General features: G+C 48.6%; 1 protein-coding gene across 1 annotated transcript in view; it reads right to left on the bottom strand.

The window, feature by feature from the left end:
- The window catches only part of GABRD (gamma-aminobutyric acid type A receptor subunit delta), a 9,323-nt gene extending 4,572 nt beyond the window's left edge, over positions 1 to 4,751 (bottom strand). Inside the window, exon 1 of the mRNA XM_034672030.1 lies at positions 4,697 to 4,751. Within this exon, the coding sequence (XP_034527921.1) occupies positions 4,697 to 4,751 (55 nt within the window). The remainder of the gene's footprint in view (positions 1 to 4,696) is intronic.
- Between the last annotated feature and the right edge of the window lie 8,190 nt (positions 4,752 to 12,941).

The following is a 12,941-nucleotide window of genomic DNA, read 5'->3' as shown; positions in this document are numbered from 1 at the left end:
CCCCCCTGCCGCCCCGCCCGTCCGCCCCCACCTGCCGCCGAGCCGGGCCGCACTCCGGAGCCGCGCGGATTCCTCCCCACCCCCGAACCACGCAGCAGCGCTCCGCCTCCAGCTCCCGCCCCGCCTAGCCGCGCCCCCCTCCCCGGGGGTCCGGCACTCCCCCACCGCAGCACTGCTGCCTGGGAGGCGACCCAGGCCCACGATCCTCTTGGACGCTGCCTCTCGCCGCCCGGCCAGGCGCCGGCAGACTGACGGGCGCGGCGAACCTGGTCCCCGGGGCTGTTTGTGGGGGTCACAGGTCCCGGGCACCTGGTTCAGGCAGTTAAGGAGCGCGGCGCAGGGAGGGGGCTAGGTTCCTGCGGCGTTTACCGGCTCCTGGGAGAGGATCCCCCCCCCCACCAGCAGCAGCTCCTTCCAAACCCCTCGCACTTCTGGCAGAACAGAGACAGAGTCCGAGCGATCATCCGGCAGAGCATCTCTGCCCGCGTCGGAAGGCCTGACCGGGAGGGAGGAGAGAAGTGGGCCATGGGGCTGCTCCATCGGCCGGCCGGCCGTGGTCCTGGTCACGGGATGCAGTGACTTCTCCTCTGGCCTGATCAGGCTTCGTCATACCTGTCCACACCCCTTTGAAGGGCACTGCGGATGGCTGGGCTTTAACAAGGGTGACACCCACCCTCTGCACCCCACAATGAGCTGAGAAAGTTAAGGCCTTGAGCATTTTCTATTTTAATTCTTTTCAACATAAAGTTCTGCGCAGTTTCCCTCAAAAAAACTTTTATCATTGTTTGGTCTCATTTGGTCACTTCTGGACTCGATACCAGCTGGCAATAGAAAGTGAATTCTCATGAAAACACCTAAAAATGGGCAAACCTGTTCTGGAGTGGGTTAAACCTCCTTGTAAGACTGCAGACGTTGGCCAGAGCAGGGACCTATAGAAAGGGCTTTGCTCCTGGGAATTTCCAGCCCAGTCTTGAATGCCAAGTACCTAAGGATGGGGCTGGTTCCCAGCTTTCTTTCCTAAAGACAGGAATGGGTGCTAAGAAAGCCAGTCAGGTCTCAGCGTAAAAGCCTTCTTTGGAGGGTCCTCCCAGCTGCCTTTGGGTATGGAAGCACTGATCTCAGCGTGTTCCCACGCTGCGTGGTTGTACGTGGGCTCTGGACAAGTCTCGGGGCCCCAGGGCCTCTTTCCTGTGTATGCTTCTGCACACGTTTGTCGGGAGAGTGACGAGTTAACCCTCCAGCAAGTGCCCAGAGTGTGACTGGCTTAGAGTAGAGCTGCCAGTGTCCACCAGTATTGCTAATGTTCCCTGCTAGAACAGGGTCTTGTCCGCCTTCTTCTTCAGCGTCCCTCATGTCTATGCCTCCAGCTTAATAAATGTAGGAGAATACACAGCTCGGTCTCCAAAGGCCAGCAAAATGAGCCCGTTTACTGCTCTGGAGTTTCTGTCTTTCAGTCCCAAGCTCTGATCTCCGTGCTGGTCCAGGCAACCACGCTGTGCTCACTGCCACTCTCCTTTGAATATTTGAGAAGGTCCAGGTGCTGACAGCCTCTGAGAAATAGCATTGACCTCAAATCACTTGACTCAATTAGTTCAGGGCGAACCGGAGTCAGCTGCTATTTTCTTCACTTGCCTCTATTACCTGAGGCATTAAATTAACCTTAGCCTTTCCCCGCAGAGATGCTGGACAGGTGTTTAGCCATAGCTCTGGGTATTTGGTGGCATCAACTTGCCTCTTCCTCCTCAAGCCCTCGAGGCAAGCAGGCTTTCAACAGCCACAAAGAGACAAACAGGTAAAGAAGTCACCTGCTCGCACATCCGACCTGCGCAGGTTCCCATAGCAGAAGCTCAGTCCGGGATCACCAGGATGTTCCGTGACCTTCAGTCAAAATGCTTTACTTTCTTCCCCTGAATCTGCGAGCTCCATTGCAGGTCTATATTGTCCCTAACTGGTTTGTCTGGATCTGAAGAATGGGGTTTTCATTATTCCTTCTTCAAGTTTTTCGAGAATTAGTTTGTGGCCACTTCTCGACATAACCAGGCAGTGTCCCCTTTTCCATCTTCAGCCCCATTCAGACAAGCTCCAGCTGCCCCAGAACAGACAGAGCCAATTCTGGGTGGCCCCAGCAAAGGTCCGGAAACCAGGCCCTTGGTTCTGGGTGGCTGGCCGCCGCAGGGCTGGAGCAAGCCCCAGGATACAGGAGCATCTGTGCCTGTGACACAGAACCGGCCAATTGTCCCCTCACTTTGAGGATCGGGAAATGCTCCCCCATTTAGAAGTCTGGGTCAAGCCACCTCCCTTCCTTGGAAAACACTATACGTCGTTCCCCATGTTAATTCCACACCTGTTACTTTTTGAGGGGAGAGGGAGAACCCACCCCTCCAAGTAGGACTTGGGTGAGACTTTCAAAATCCTTAAGAAGAAGGATCTCTGCAGCGGAAGGCTGTCCATCTCAGATGAGATCTGTGCTCTTTCTCCGTCGCCCGGACAACCCAGCCCCTTTCTTGGTACCACTGAGAGCACAGAACGGGAGGCCTGGTACCAGACCAGGGGAATGAGGATGAAAAAGGATCTCAAATTTCAAACCTAAGGCATTTGATCCCCATAGGTCGACTTAACTCGTCCGTGGTGTCCCTTTTGGCTTATTTGACAAGGTGGCTTCTCCGTAGGCAGGACCTAAGCAGAGCCGTCCAGTTTCAAGTTCGGGGCGTAACGGCGCGCTCTTTCTCCTGTTTGGTGCAGGGAGGCATTATGCTCTCCCCATATGGCACGGAGCAGGACAATCGTGCATTTGGTCCTGGGAGGTATGGAAACTCCACCTCCTTGGGAAGTCCCTGGGAGTCACCGACAGCACTTCCCTGGGACCCTGCACAGCAGCCCTAAGCTGCATCTGGAAAAACTAGAAAAGCATGCTCTGCTGGTCTGTTAGATTCTTGAAATCACCAGCCTGCAGCCTTTTTTGTGTCATTTACGTTTGGGGCAATCGCTTTGCCCGGTGCTCACAGCCAATGGGAAGGGATGGCACCAAGTCTGAGGCTTGGGCGGAGAGCTGGCTGCATACATCCCAGCAGCAGGATGGGCCCCGGGAGGTGGAGGTGAGTCACAGGGATCTGGGAGGGGAAGCAGCAGCAGCCGAATTTGAAATCCCTGCCTGATATATTTGTGCGGTTGCTGTGTTATTTTCCTGGGGAGAGAAATAGCGGTGACACAGGACAGTAATCTTGAGCTTAGGCTGTCATTATTAATGCTGTGATTTTCAGATGGAGTCCATTCATTTGAGAAGCAGAAGGAACTTGGCAGAAAGGATCAAATGCAAACTGCTTGCAAGGGCCCGAGGTTGCCTGTCTACTTAGACCAAGGGCGGGCTGACAGGAAGTGGGGCTTACCGCCACGCTGTTCTCAGGAATCAAGGCCCTGAGAACCAGTAAACATCAGACTTGGCCACTCGGAGAGTTATTTCTACACGAGTCAAACAGACGTTCCGGTACAATTGGTCATATTTAATACGGAGAAGCCAGAATTCTATTCTCCTGTCTTATGTTTTTTAAAGTAGTGATTTGAATTCTTTCATGTGAAAGAAAACAGTAAACACAAATTAACATTCCTGACAAAAAGGCTGTCAGTCAAGTGAGGAAAACATCTTCTTTGGACGGGGGTGGGGCTGAATCAACCGCAGGGAGACTCTCAGGGAACTGCCGGGGAGGGGGGTCCCCGCCACCAGCCTGGATAAGGCTGCTGCCCAAACCCTGTGACAGGAGGCCATTGGGTTCCCTCTTCTCCCTCTCGTCCTCGATGCTGACCCTCTGGGCAGGATGTCGGACAAATAGAAACAGTAACCTTTTTCATACTTGACATTTGATTACCTTCATTAGACTTCCTCAGGAGAAGTCCCCACACAGATCAATATTCATTTAACAAATATTAATGGATTACTCATCCTACTATGTGCTAAGTATTGGTCTAGACAGTGGGTGTGAAAAGGACATAAAAGGTCCCCATCCCCACTAGCTCAGCTTCTAGAAAGGGGAAGATGGACAATCAGTGAGTAAATGAACCATCATTTCAGAGGAAATACAGGCTGTGAAGGAATGTAGGCAAGATAAAAATAATAGAGTAATTGTGCTGGGGGGGCACTTAGGGTAGTCAGGAAAGACCTTACTATGAGGCAATATTTGAGCTGAAACTTGAATTATATCCTATCCCTCCTGGAGAAAAAGCCAGCCACATCAAGAGCCAGGTAACTGTTTCGGAGAGAGAACAGAAAGTACAAAGGTCCTGGGGCACCTGTCTGGCTCAGTCCTCAGTCAGGAGAGCGTGTGACTCTCGGTCTTGGGGTTGTGAGTTTGAGCCCCACATTGGGTGTGGAGAGTACTTTAAATTTTTTTTTAATGTTTTTTTAAAGAAAGAAAGTCCTGTGGCTGGCATGAACAAGCAAATTCAAAAAGAGGCAAAGCCAGGCCAGTGTGGGCTGTGATGTAGGGAGTGGGAGAGGAAAGCAGGGTAAGGCAGGCGGGGTCCAGGTCAGGTTATGCATGGCCTTTTAGGTTGTGGCCTGGATCTAGGTTTTTATTTTATTTCACTTTATATCAGCTTTGTTGACATATAATTTATATACAATAAAGCTCACCGATTCTAAGTATACAGTTTCATGGGTTTAAGGGGCCACAGCCAGCATCACACATTTCTACCGTCTTACAGTGGTCCTCTGCCCCTTTGTGGTCAGTCCCGAAGGCCCGGTCCCAAGCAGCCATGAGCGTCTGCTTTCTGTTGCTTCAGCTTTGCTTTTCTAAAGTAGAATACATACGGAATCCCACGGGGCGAAGGTGGTGCCGGCGGCCTTCTAAGACGGCTCCGGTGACCCCTGCCTCCCAGCGTCAGGCGTTCCCTGGAGTGGGATCTGGACCTAGCGACTCATTGCAATGATGCCTCAAAGGTGACAAGACATCACGTCCAGGGTCAGCTTGTAAAAGACTGGTCTCGCTAGCACTCCACTCTGCTCACCCTGACAAGCCAGCAGCCATGTTGAGAGCTCATGTAGACAGAGGTTCACTAGGCCAGAAACCGGGGCCTTGGTCCGACAGACAGCAAGGAGCTGACGCCCACCACAGCCAGAGCGAGCTGGAGAGTGCAGCCTGACCCCCGTGAGCCCCAAGATGACTGTGGCTCTGGCCAATATCTTGGCCACAACTTCGTGAGAGGCAGAGCTGGGGACCCGACCCTGACCCACAAAAGCTGTGAGTTAAGTGTGCTGNATCTTGGCCACAACTTCGTGAGAGGCAGAGCTGGGGACCCGACCCTGACCCACAAAAGCTGTGAGTTAAGTGCTANACCCTGACCCACAAAAGCTGTGAGTTAAGTGTGCTGTTTTGATCTGCTATGTCTTGTGGCCACGCGTTACACAGAGATGAGCGACGGATACAGAATCCTCTCACTTGATATAATACGTTTGAGATTCATTCACGTGGTGGCACGGATAAGCAGCTCATTTCTTACTGCTGAGCAGTGCTGCATTGTACGAATCCACCCCAGTTGCTTAAACCCACCTGCTGACAGACATTTGGGCTGTACCCAGTTACTGTCTATTAGGAGTCACGCTGCTTTGAACACTCGAGTGCAAGTCTTTGTGTGGACACAGGTTCTCATTTTCTGTGAATAAATACCTAGTTGTAGGATTATGGGATTTTAAGGGGAACGTAGGTTTACAGGAAATTACCAAGCTGTATTCCAGTGTGGCTGTACCATGTTGCATTCCCACCAGCGACGGACGAGCTTTTAAGCGGCCCTGCCTTCTAATCAACACTTGCTTATAAGTCCTTAATTTTGGCCATTTTTGTAACTATGCATAGACATCTCATTGTGGATTTCATGTGCATTTTCTTAATGCTTATGACACTGAGCACCTCTTTACGTGCTTGTTTGAATCTTTTGGCAATATTTTTTTTTCTCCTGAAGATTTATTTATTTATTTGAGAGGGAGGGAGAGCAAGGGGAGGGGCAGAGGGACAGAATGTCAAGCGGACTCCCAGCCTAGCGTGGAGCCTGATGCAGGGCTTGAACTCATGACCCTGAGGTGATGACCTGAGCCCAAACCGAGAGTCGGACACTCAACTGAGCCACCAAGGCATCCCTTTTGTCAATATTTTAAAATGAGATTTTTGGCCTTCTTATTGAGTTGTGAGGGTTCTTTGTGTATTGTAGACAGAAGTCCTTCATTGGATGTATATCTTGCAAATACTTCCTTCCAGTCTGGGGCTTGTCTGTTCATTTTTCTTCACAGTAACTTTTCAAGAGCTCAAGTATTTAATCTTGACGAGATCCATTTTGTCAATTTTCCTTTATGGCTCACGTTCCGCCTCGTGCCTGTTCCCTGAGAAGTGGCCTGGGAGCTTTCTCCAAGCAGTAAGCCGGGATCCTCATCTAATCTGTTCCCATCTCTCAGGGATCATTGTCCTCAGTTCCCTGGTGTCCACTAACCTCACAACTGGTGTCATTCTGCATATGTGTATTTCGTCCAGTTTTTTAGTCGTTTCAGGCAGGAAGGTAAATCCGTCTCTATTACTCCATCCCAGCCAGAAGCAGAGGCTTGCCTTCGTTTAAAAAATTTTTAATAACAACTTTTTTGAGATATAATTAACATACCATAAAATGCCTTCATTTTCTGAAGCTGTTTTCTCTAGATCATCAGTGGTTTTTGTTTGATTTTCTTTCTTTTTTTTCTTCCCAGTGTTTTCAAGTTGTTGCTCCATTGTGTCTGGCTTGAAAGGTTTCTCTCAAAAAGATTCCTGACATTTCTTTGTTGCTCTATATGAAATGTGTCTGTTCTCGGAGTGTTTTAAAGAGTTTTTCTTTATTTCTCATTTTCACCAATTTGATTATTAGGTGCCTGTATTACGTTTCCTGTATTTATTCTGCTTGACGTTTGTTGAGCATCTTGGATCTGTGGGCTTATCGTTTTCATCAAGCTTGGAAGATTTTCAGCCACTTTGGCAGCAAATTTCACATCCTCTGGGGTCCTTGCCAGGGTATTAAATCCATATCCTGAGAGAATGCCCCACGTCAACAAACTCTCCCTTTTATAGTCTCATGTTTGGCCCTTTGATCATGCACCCTCCAAATCCATTCCACCGCCAATACATGCCGCTAATTCTTGCAGCTCCTTTGGCATATAGCCCCTGCTAGCCTTAAAAATAAAACTTCCAGTTATTTTACCAGCAAAAGATGGGTTTATTTGGGAATAAAAGAGAATTACAACCTACACAAGCAAGCCACAGCAAAGCCATCAGTGAGTCCAGAGAACAAAGGAAAGGAAGGCTTTTTTTTTTTTATCTTGGAAGGGTGGTTGTAAGCAAAGTCCACTGGAGCAAACTAAGAGTTTTAAGTATAGTGCCCTCTCATTGGCTGGGCTGTGACAGCCTCTCATTGGCTGGGCTGTGACAGGCTCTCATTGGCTAAATTGTGACAGTCTCTCATTGGCTGGGTTGTGACAGTCTCTCATTGGCTGGGCTGTGACAGTCTCTCATTGGCTAAGTTGTGACAAGCTCTCATTGGCTAAGTTGTGACAGTTTCTCATTGGCCAAATTGTGACAGTCTCTCATTGGCTAAATTGTGGCTCTCTCATTGGCTGGGCTGTGACAGTCTTTCATTGACTGGGCTGTGACAGTCTCTCATTGGCTAAGGTGTGACTGTCTCTCATTGGCTGGGCTGTGACAGTCTCTCATTGGCTGGGCTGTTGCTGGGCAGATGAGGAAAACCTTTCTTCCTCCTGCTGGGGTAGTGAAGTCACATCCACCTGCAGGGTCCCTCTCTTCTTGTTGGGTCAGCAGTTGATGAGGAATGGTAGGGCCTGAGAGCACCCCCCGCACACACCAGACCTCCCAACTACATTTTAGTGGGGCTTTCTGTTATTTTCACACAATTTTCTTTTTTACCAGGTCGAACATGTATTTAATGAGGCCATGCTACAACTTATTCCTAGTTGCCAGCCTGGCAACCAGGACGGGTGAGGGTGCAGATACTGAAAGGGACCTTGTCGCCTTGTTTTTGAAACCTCTACAGTATCTTCCCATAAGAGGGGAGTCCTGGTGTTTCCCTTAGGGGTTAGGGGTGGGCAACCTTTGCAGTCTCTGATGTTTCAGAAACGTCTAGGGAACCAAAATCTTTAGCGGCATCTCCCGGATATCCCCATTGCATGTGTCGAGGTTTTCCCAACCAGGACCCTGACCGTGGCATTGCAAAGCTACCTTGACTGAGATTCAAGGTAGTCCTAGTTTTAATTTTTTGAAGAACCTTTACACTGTTTTCTATAGGACCTGCACCAGTTTACATGTCCACCAAAGGCACACAAGGGTTCCCTTTTCTCTATGTCCTTGTCAGCTCTTGTTATTTCTTGTCCTTTTGATGGTGGCCATGCTAGCAGGTGTGAGGTGCTAGCTCATTGTGGTTTTGATCTACATTTCCCTGATGATGAGTGAGAGTGAGCTTCTTTTAACGTACCTGTTGGCCATCTGTACGTCTTTGTCGTCCTTGGGGAAATGTCTACTCAGATACTCTGCCCATTTCTTATTTGGATTGTTTGGATTTTTTGCTATGGAGTTGTGTGAGTTCTTTATATATTTTGGATATTAACCCCTTACCAGATACATGATGGGCAAACATTTTCTCCCATTCAGTAGGTTGCCTTTTCATTTTGTGGATGGTTTCCTTTGCTGTGCACAAGCTTTTTAGTTTGATGTAGTCCCACTTGTTTAGTTTTCCTTTGTTGCTTTTGCTTTTGGTGTCAACACACTTAATTTCAATTATTGTTAACTGTCTCCAACTTCTCATACCCCTCTGTGGGGTGTCCGTGCAGCCAGTTCATTGTACTGTTCTTTTTTTTTTTTTTTAAGATTTATTTATTTATTTGAGAGAGGAGGAAAGAGAGCATGAGTGGGAGGGGTAGAGGAAGAGGGAGAAAGAATCTCAACCAGACAGCATTGAGCACAGAGCCCGACATAGGGCTCGATCTCACGACCCTGAGATGTACTGTTCTTCTGTGTATCTCCTTCATCCTCCCAAACAATCACTGTACCAACCACTGTCCCCCAATTTATTAATGGTGAAAACTGTATCAGTGGGCTGCCACCTTATTCAAGGCATCCACACACAACCCAGAATGGGGTACTCATTGCCAGCTGGGCAGTGAGTGATCTAGTTAAAAATCCCCCTCTTACCATCTACTATCTCAGACCATTCCTGCTACCAGCTGTTAACTTGTGTCTATGAAATGGCATTCAGAATATAGATTTATTGGGGGCTCATGCCTATGAAAGATGGGGGAAGGGGGATGGAGTGTAATTGGACGGAGGAAACCCGCAGACTGCAATACTAATCTGAAGCCTGTGGATGGAAAGTGGGAAGAAACAGAATCGGGCAGGGAGAACCAAACTCTTATGCAAATCTGACAAAGTTTTGGCCAACCCGACGGGAGGGGATGGAGGAACTCCGGAGCAGAAATTGTCCACGAGAGGAGTCCTAGGGCTGGTGGGTATGGTCCACCTAGAGCCCCTGCCACGCTCGATCATTGACCAGGAACGACCCAGAAAGAGAGTGAACTCGGCTTACTGTGGCACCGCTGCGCTCCTCTCAGCTAAATGCAAATCCTTTCTTGAAGGGAGATCGGAGTGCGGTTCCTCCACGGAAGCTGCAACAGTTCTCAGAACAGTGACGTAGTATCCTAGCATCCTTCAAAAGTGATCAATGAGGATTTTAATTTTAAAATGAACTCATGGATGTTAACGTATTTGCTGTGTTTCAATCCGCTGTATTGACTTTTCTTTTTCCTTTTTTTTTTTCTTTTTCTCAAATTGCCCTTACTTTGGCCAATGGGTTAACATTGGTTAGCAAGTCCTCCGACACAATGCTGGACTCATTGATAATTTCCTTGCTTTCTGTTGATAAGATGCTCCAAGATCATCTTGTGTGTTTTCTGCCTTAGATCTGAAATCGGTCATTTTTCTAAGAAGCTGCAGGTTCTTTTAGTAGCAACGGCAGCAGGGACAACGAGCTTGGTGCTAAGAGTGCTCACTGCTACTGAATTGGTGGTTGTTTTTAGACCAGTGCAACTCAAGAGAAGCAGGCACTTTTTATATCTCTGCTTTCTAATATGGCAGCTACTAGCCACACAGGCTACTCACACTTGAAATGTGGCTACTGCAACCAAGGAATGGAATTTTATATTTTAAAACTATTTTATTTATGTTTGTTTGTTTGTTTGTTTGAAGTAGGCTCCACACCCAGCACGGGGCTTGAACTCATGACCCCAAGATCAAGAGTTGCATGTTCCATAGCCTGGGCCAGCCGGGCACTCCAAGGAATGGAATTTTAAATTTTATTTAATTGAAATATTTATTTTTATTGTAGTAAAATATACATGGCATAAATTTTACCATTTTAACCGTTTTTTAAAAGGTGTTATTTATTTATTTGAGAGAGAGAAAGAGAGAAAGGAGAGAGCACAAGCAGGGGGAGCAGCAGAGGCAGAGGGAGAAGCAAACTCCCCACTGAGCAGAGAGCCCAATGTGGGACTCAATCCCAGGACCCTGAGATCATGACCTGAGCAGAAGGCAGATGCTCAGCCGATTGAGCCCCCCAGGCGCCCCTGTTTTAACCATTTTTAAGTGTAGAGTTCAGCAACATCACCTACATTCACATGATTTGCATCCATCACCACCACCCACCTCCAAAATCCTTCTGTTTTCCCAAACTGAAACTGTCCCATTAAACACTAACTCCCCATTTCACACCCACCCCCAGCTCCTAGCAGCCACCATTCTACTTTCTGTCTCTGTGAATTTGACTACACTATGTACCTCACATCCGTGCAATCAAACAGTATTTGTTCTTTCGTGTCTGGCTTATTTCACTTAGCACAATGTCTTCAAAGATCATGCATGCTGTAATCTGTGTCAGAATTTCATTCCTTTCTAAGGCGGGATAATATTCTATTGTATGTATATATCACATTTTGATCATGCATTCTTGCATTGATGGACATTTGGGTTGTTTCCACCTTTTGGCTATTATAAATTATGCTGCTGTGAACATTGGTGTACAAATACCTGTTCAAGTATTTAATTTTAATTAATTTTAAACTGAAATAGCCACATGTGTCCAGTGGCTACCATATTGGACGGTTCTAGACATTTTCAGCGGACAGAGCTAAGAAATAAATTTATTATTTACTTACCTTATTATTTGTTACTATTTTCTTCTTTTTTAGAGAGAGAGAGAGTGCACAAGCAGGGGCAGAAGGGCAGAGGGAGAGGGAGAGAGAGAATTCTAAGCAGGCTCCACGTGCAGCATGGAGCTGGACGGGGGTTCAATCTCACAACCCTGAGATCATGACCTGAGCTGAAATCAAGAGTCTGAGGCTTAACTGACTGAGCCACCCAGGTGCCACAGAAATACATTTTTTAATTATATTAATGTATACTAATATTTTCCATTCACACCCAAGATTACAGTTTTAAGCCTATTTTATATTTGTATCTCTTCTCTCAAGGTGAAAATGCTGGTTCCTAATATTACCATACTAATTATTTGCTATATCTCGCTTCTTGCAATTCCAGAATGGTCATAGCTATATTTTAACTAAACCCAGGACTACTGTGAACAGTCTGAGACTTCTTTGCAGCTCTTTTTGCCCTTACTAACTAGTTAAGTACAATGAGATCGTTGGGTTTTAAAGTCACTTGAATTATTTTCTGTAAGGCTATGCCACCCACCTGACATGCAGTTAGGTTCATTTCTTTCATTTTGTTTCCAATTTTTGGAATTGATTCGTTTTTGTCGGTGTAATTACACAGTCCCATAGTCAAAGGGACAAGCACATTTAGAGAAATCTAGTTTCAACATGCAACTCACTTTCCTGACCCTGGTTGGTAACTATTTTTATGTTACTTTTTAATGTAGGAAAATACGCATGTCTGCTCTTACTGCCTCGGCCCCTTCCTAGAAAGATATCATACACAGTGTTCCACGACTTTTTTTTTTTTTCCCCTTAATGATAGGTTTTGGAGATCCCTCCAGGGCACGACATAGGAGCAGCCCTGGTATCTTCACAGCTGCTCCACTGGGCGGCTGCTCCTGGCGGACAGTCCTCTGCTAGCCTTCCCTTTTGTAGTGGACAGCGCACGGATGGTGAGCATGGAGAGGCCCAGCGAGGTGAAGCTGATGAGGAAGAAACCTGCTCGTGTGCGTGGGGTGGGAGAAGCTTTGGTGGGCTGACACGGGGCCTTAGATCTGCCCCTCAAGTCCAGCCTTCCGAGCGGGGAGACCTTCACGCCACCAGCGGGCGGTGACTGGCTAACCTGCACGGCTCCCACCGTTGCTGCGCTTTCTGCAAGGCTTGGTGGCTGTCTTGATGGCTGGTCTTCCAGCACAAAACCATTGCACTTCCGGACCTCGCTGCGGCACCAGGAGGCACGGGTCAGCCCAGCCACCTTGCAAGCCCGGTGCGGGCAGCGTGCGGGCAGCCGCTGCGCTCTGCAAGGGCCGGGCGCGCCCCACTCTCTCCCCGGCCCCCGCGTGGCCCGGTGGGAGGGGCCCTTCGTGACACCCCCACGTCGGCGCCGCAAACACACCCTCCGCGGCCAGGTGGGTCGCCCTAATGAGAAAGGAGGGCAGGGGTTACGGAATAACAGCGACACCGGCCCGCGTGGGGAGGAAGGGGGCTCCATTCCGCTCCGGCGCAGCCCGCAGCTCTCCCGTCCTACAAACGGCAGGGGGAAATCCCGATTTTACGTGAGCACGCCCACTTTCTTGGGTTGACAGCCGACCTGAGCGTGAGCCTGCTTGGGCCAAACCCCGAGCGGCGGCCCCGCGCACTACCGCGTGCCCCGAGCCGCCGCGTCCCCTCCGAGCCCCTCCGCGGGCGGCCCGGGCCGGGGCTCCGGCGCACTGCG

Source organism: Ailuropoda melanoleuca, chromosome 11, assembly GCF_002007445.2.
Source record: "Ailuropoda melanoleuca isolate Jingjing chromosome 11, ASM200744v2, whole genome shotgun sequence".
In the NCBI taxonomy this organism is placed as follows: domain Eukaryota; kingdom Metazoa; phylum Chordata; class Mammalia; order Carnivora; family Ursidae; genus Ailuropoda; species Ailuropoda melanoleuca.
Note: the sequence above shows the minus strand (reverse complement) of the source record. Positions and strands in the feature narration are given on the sequence as shown.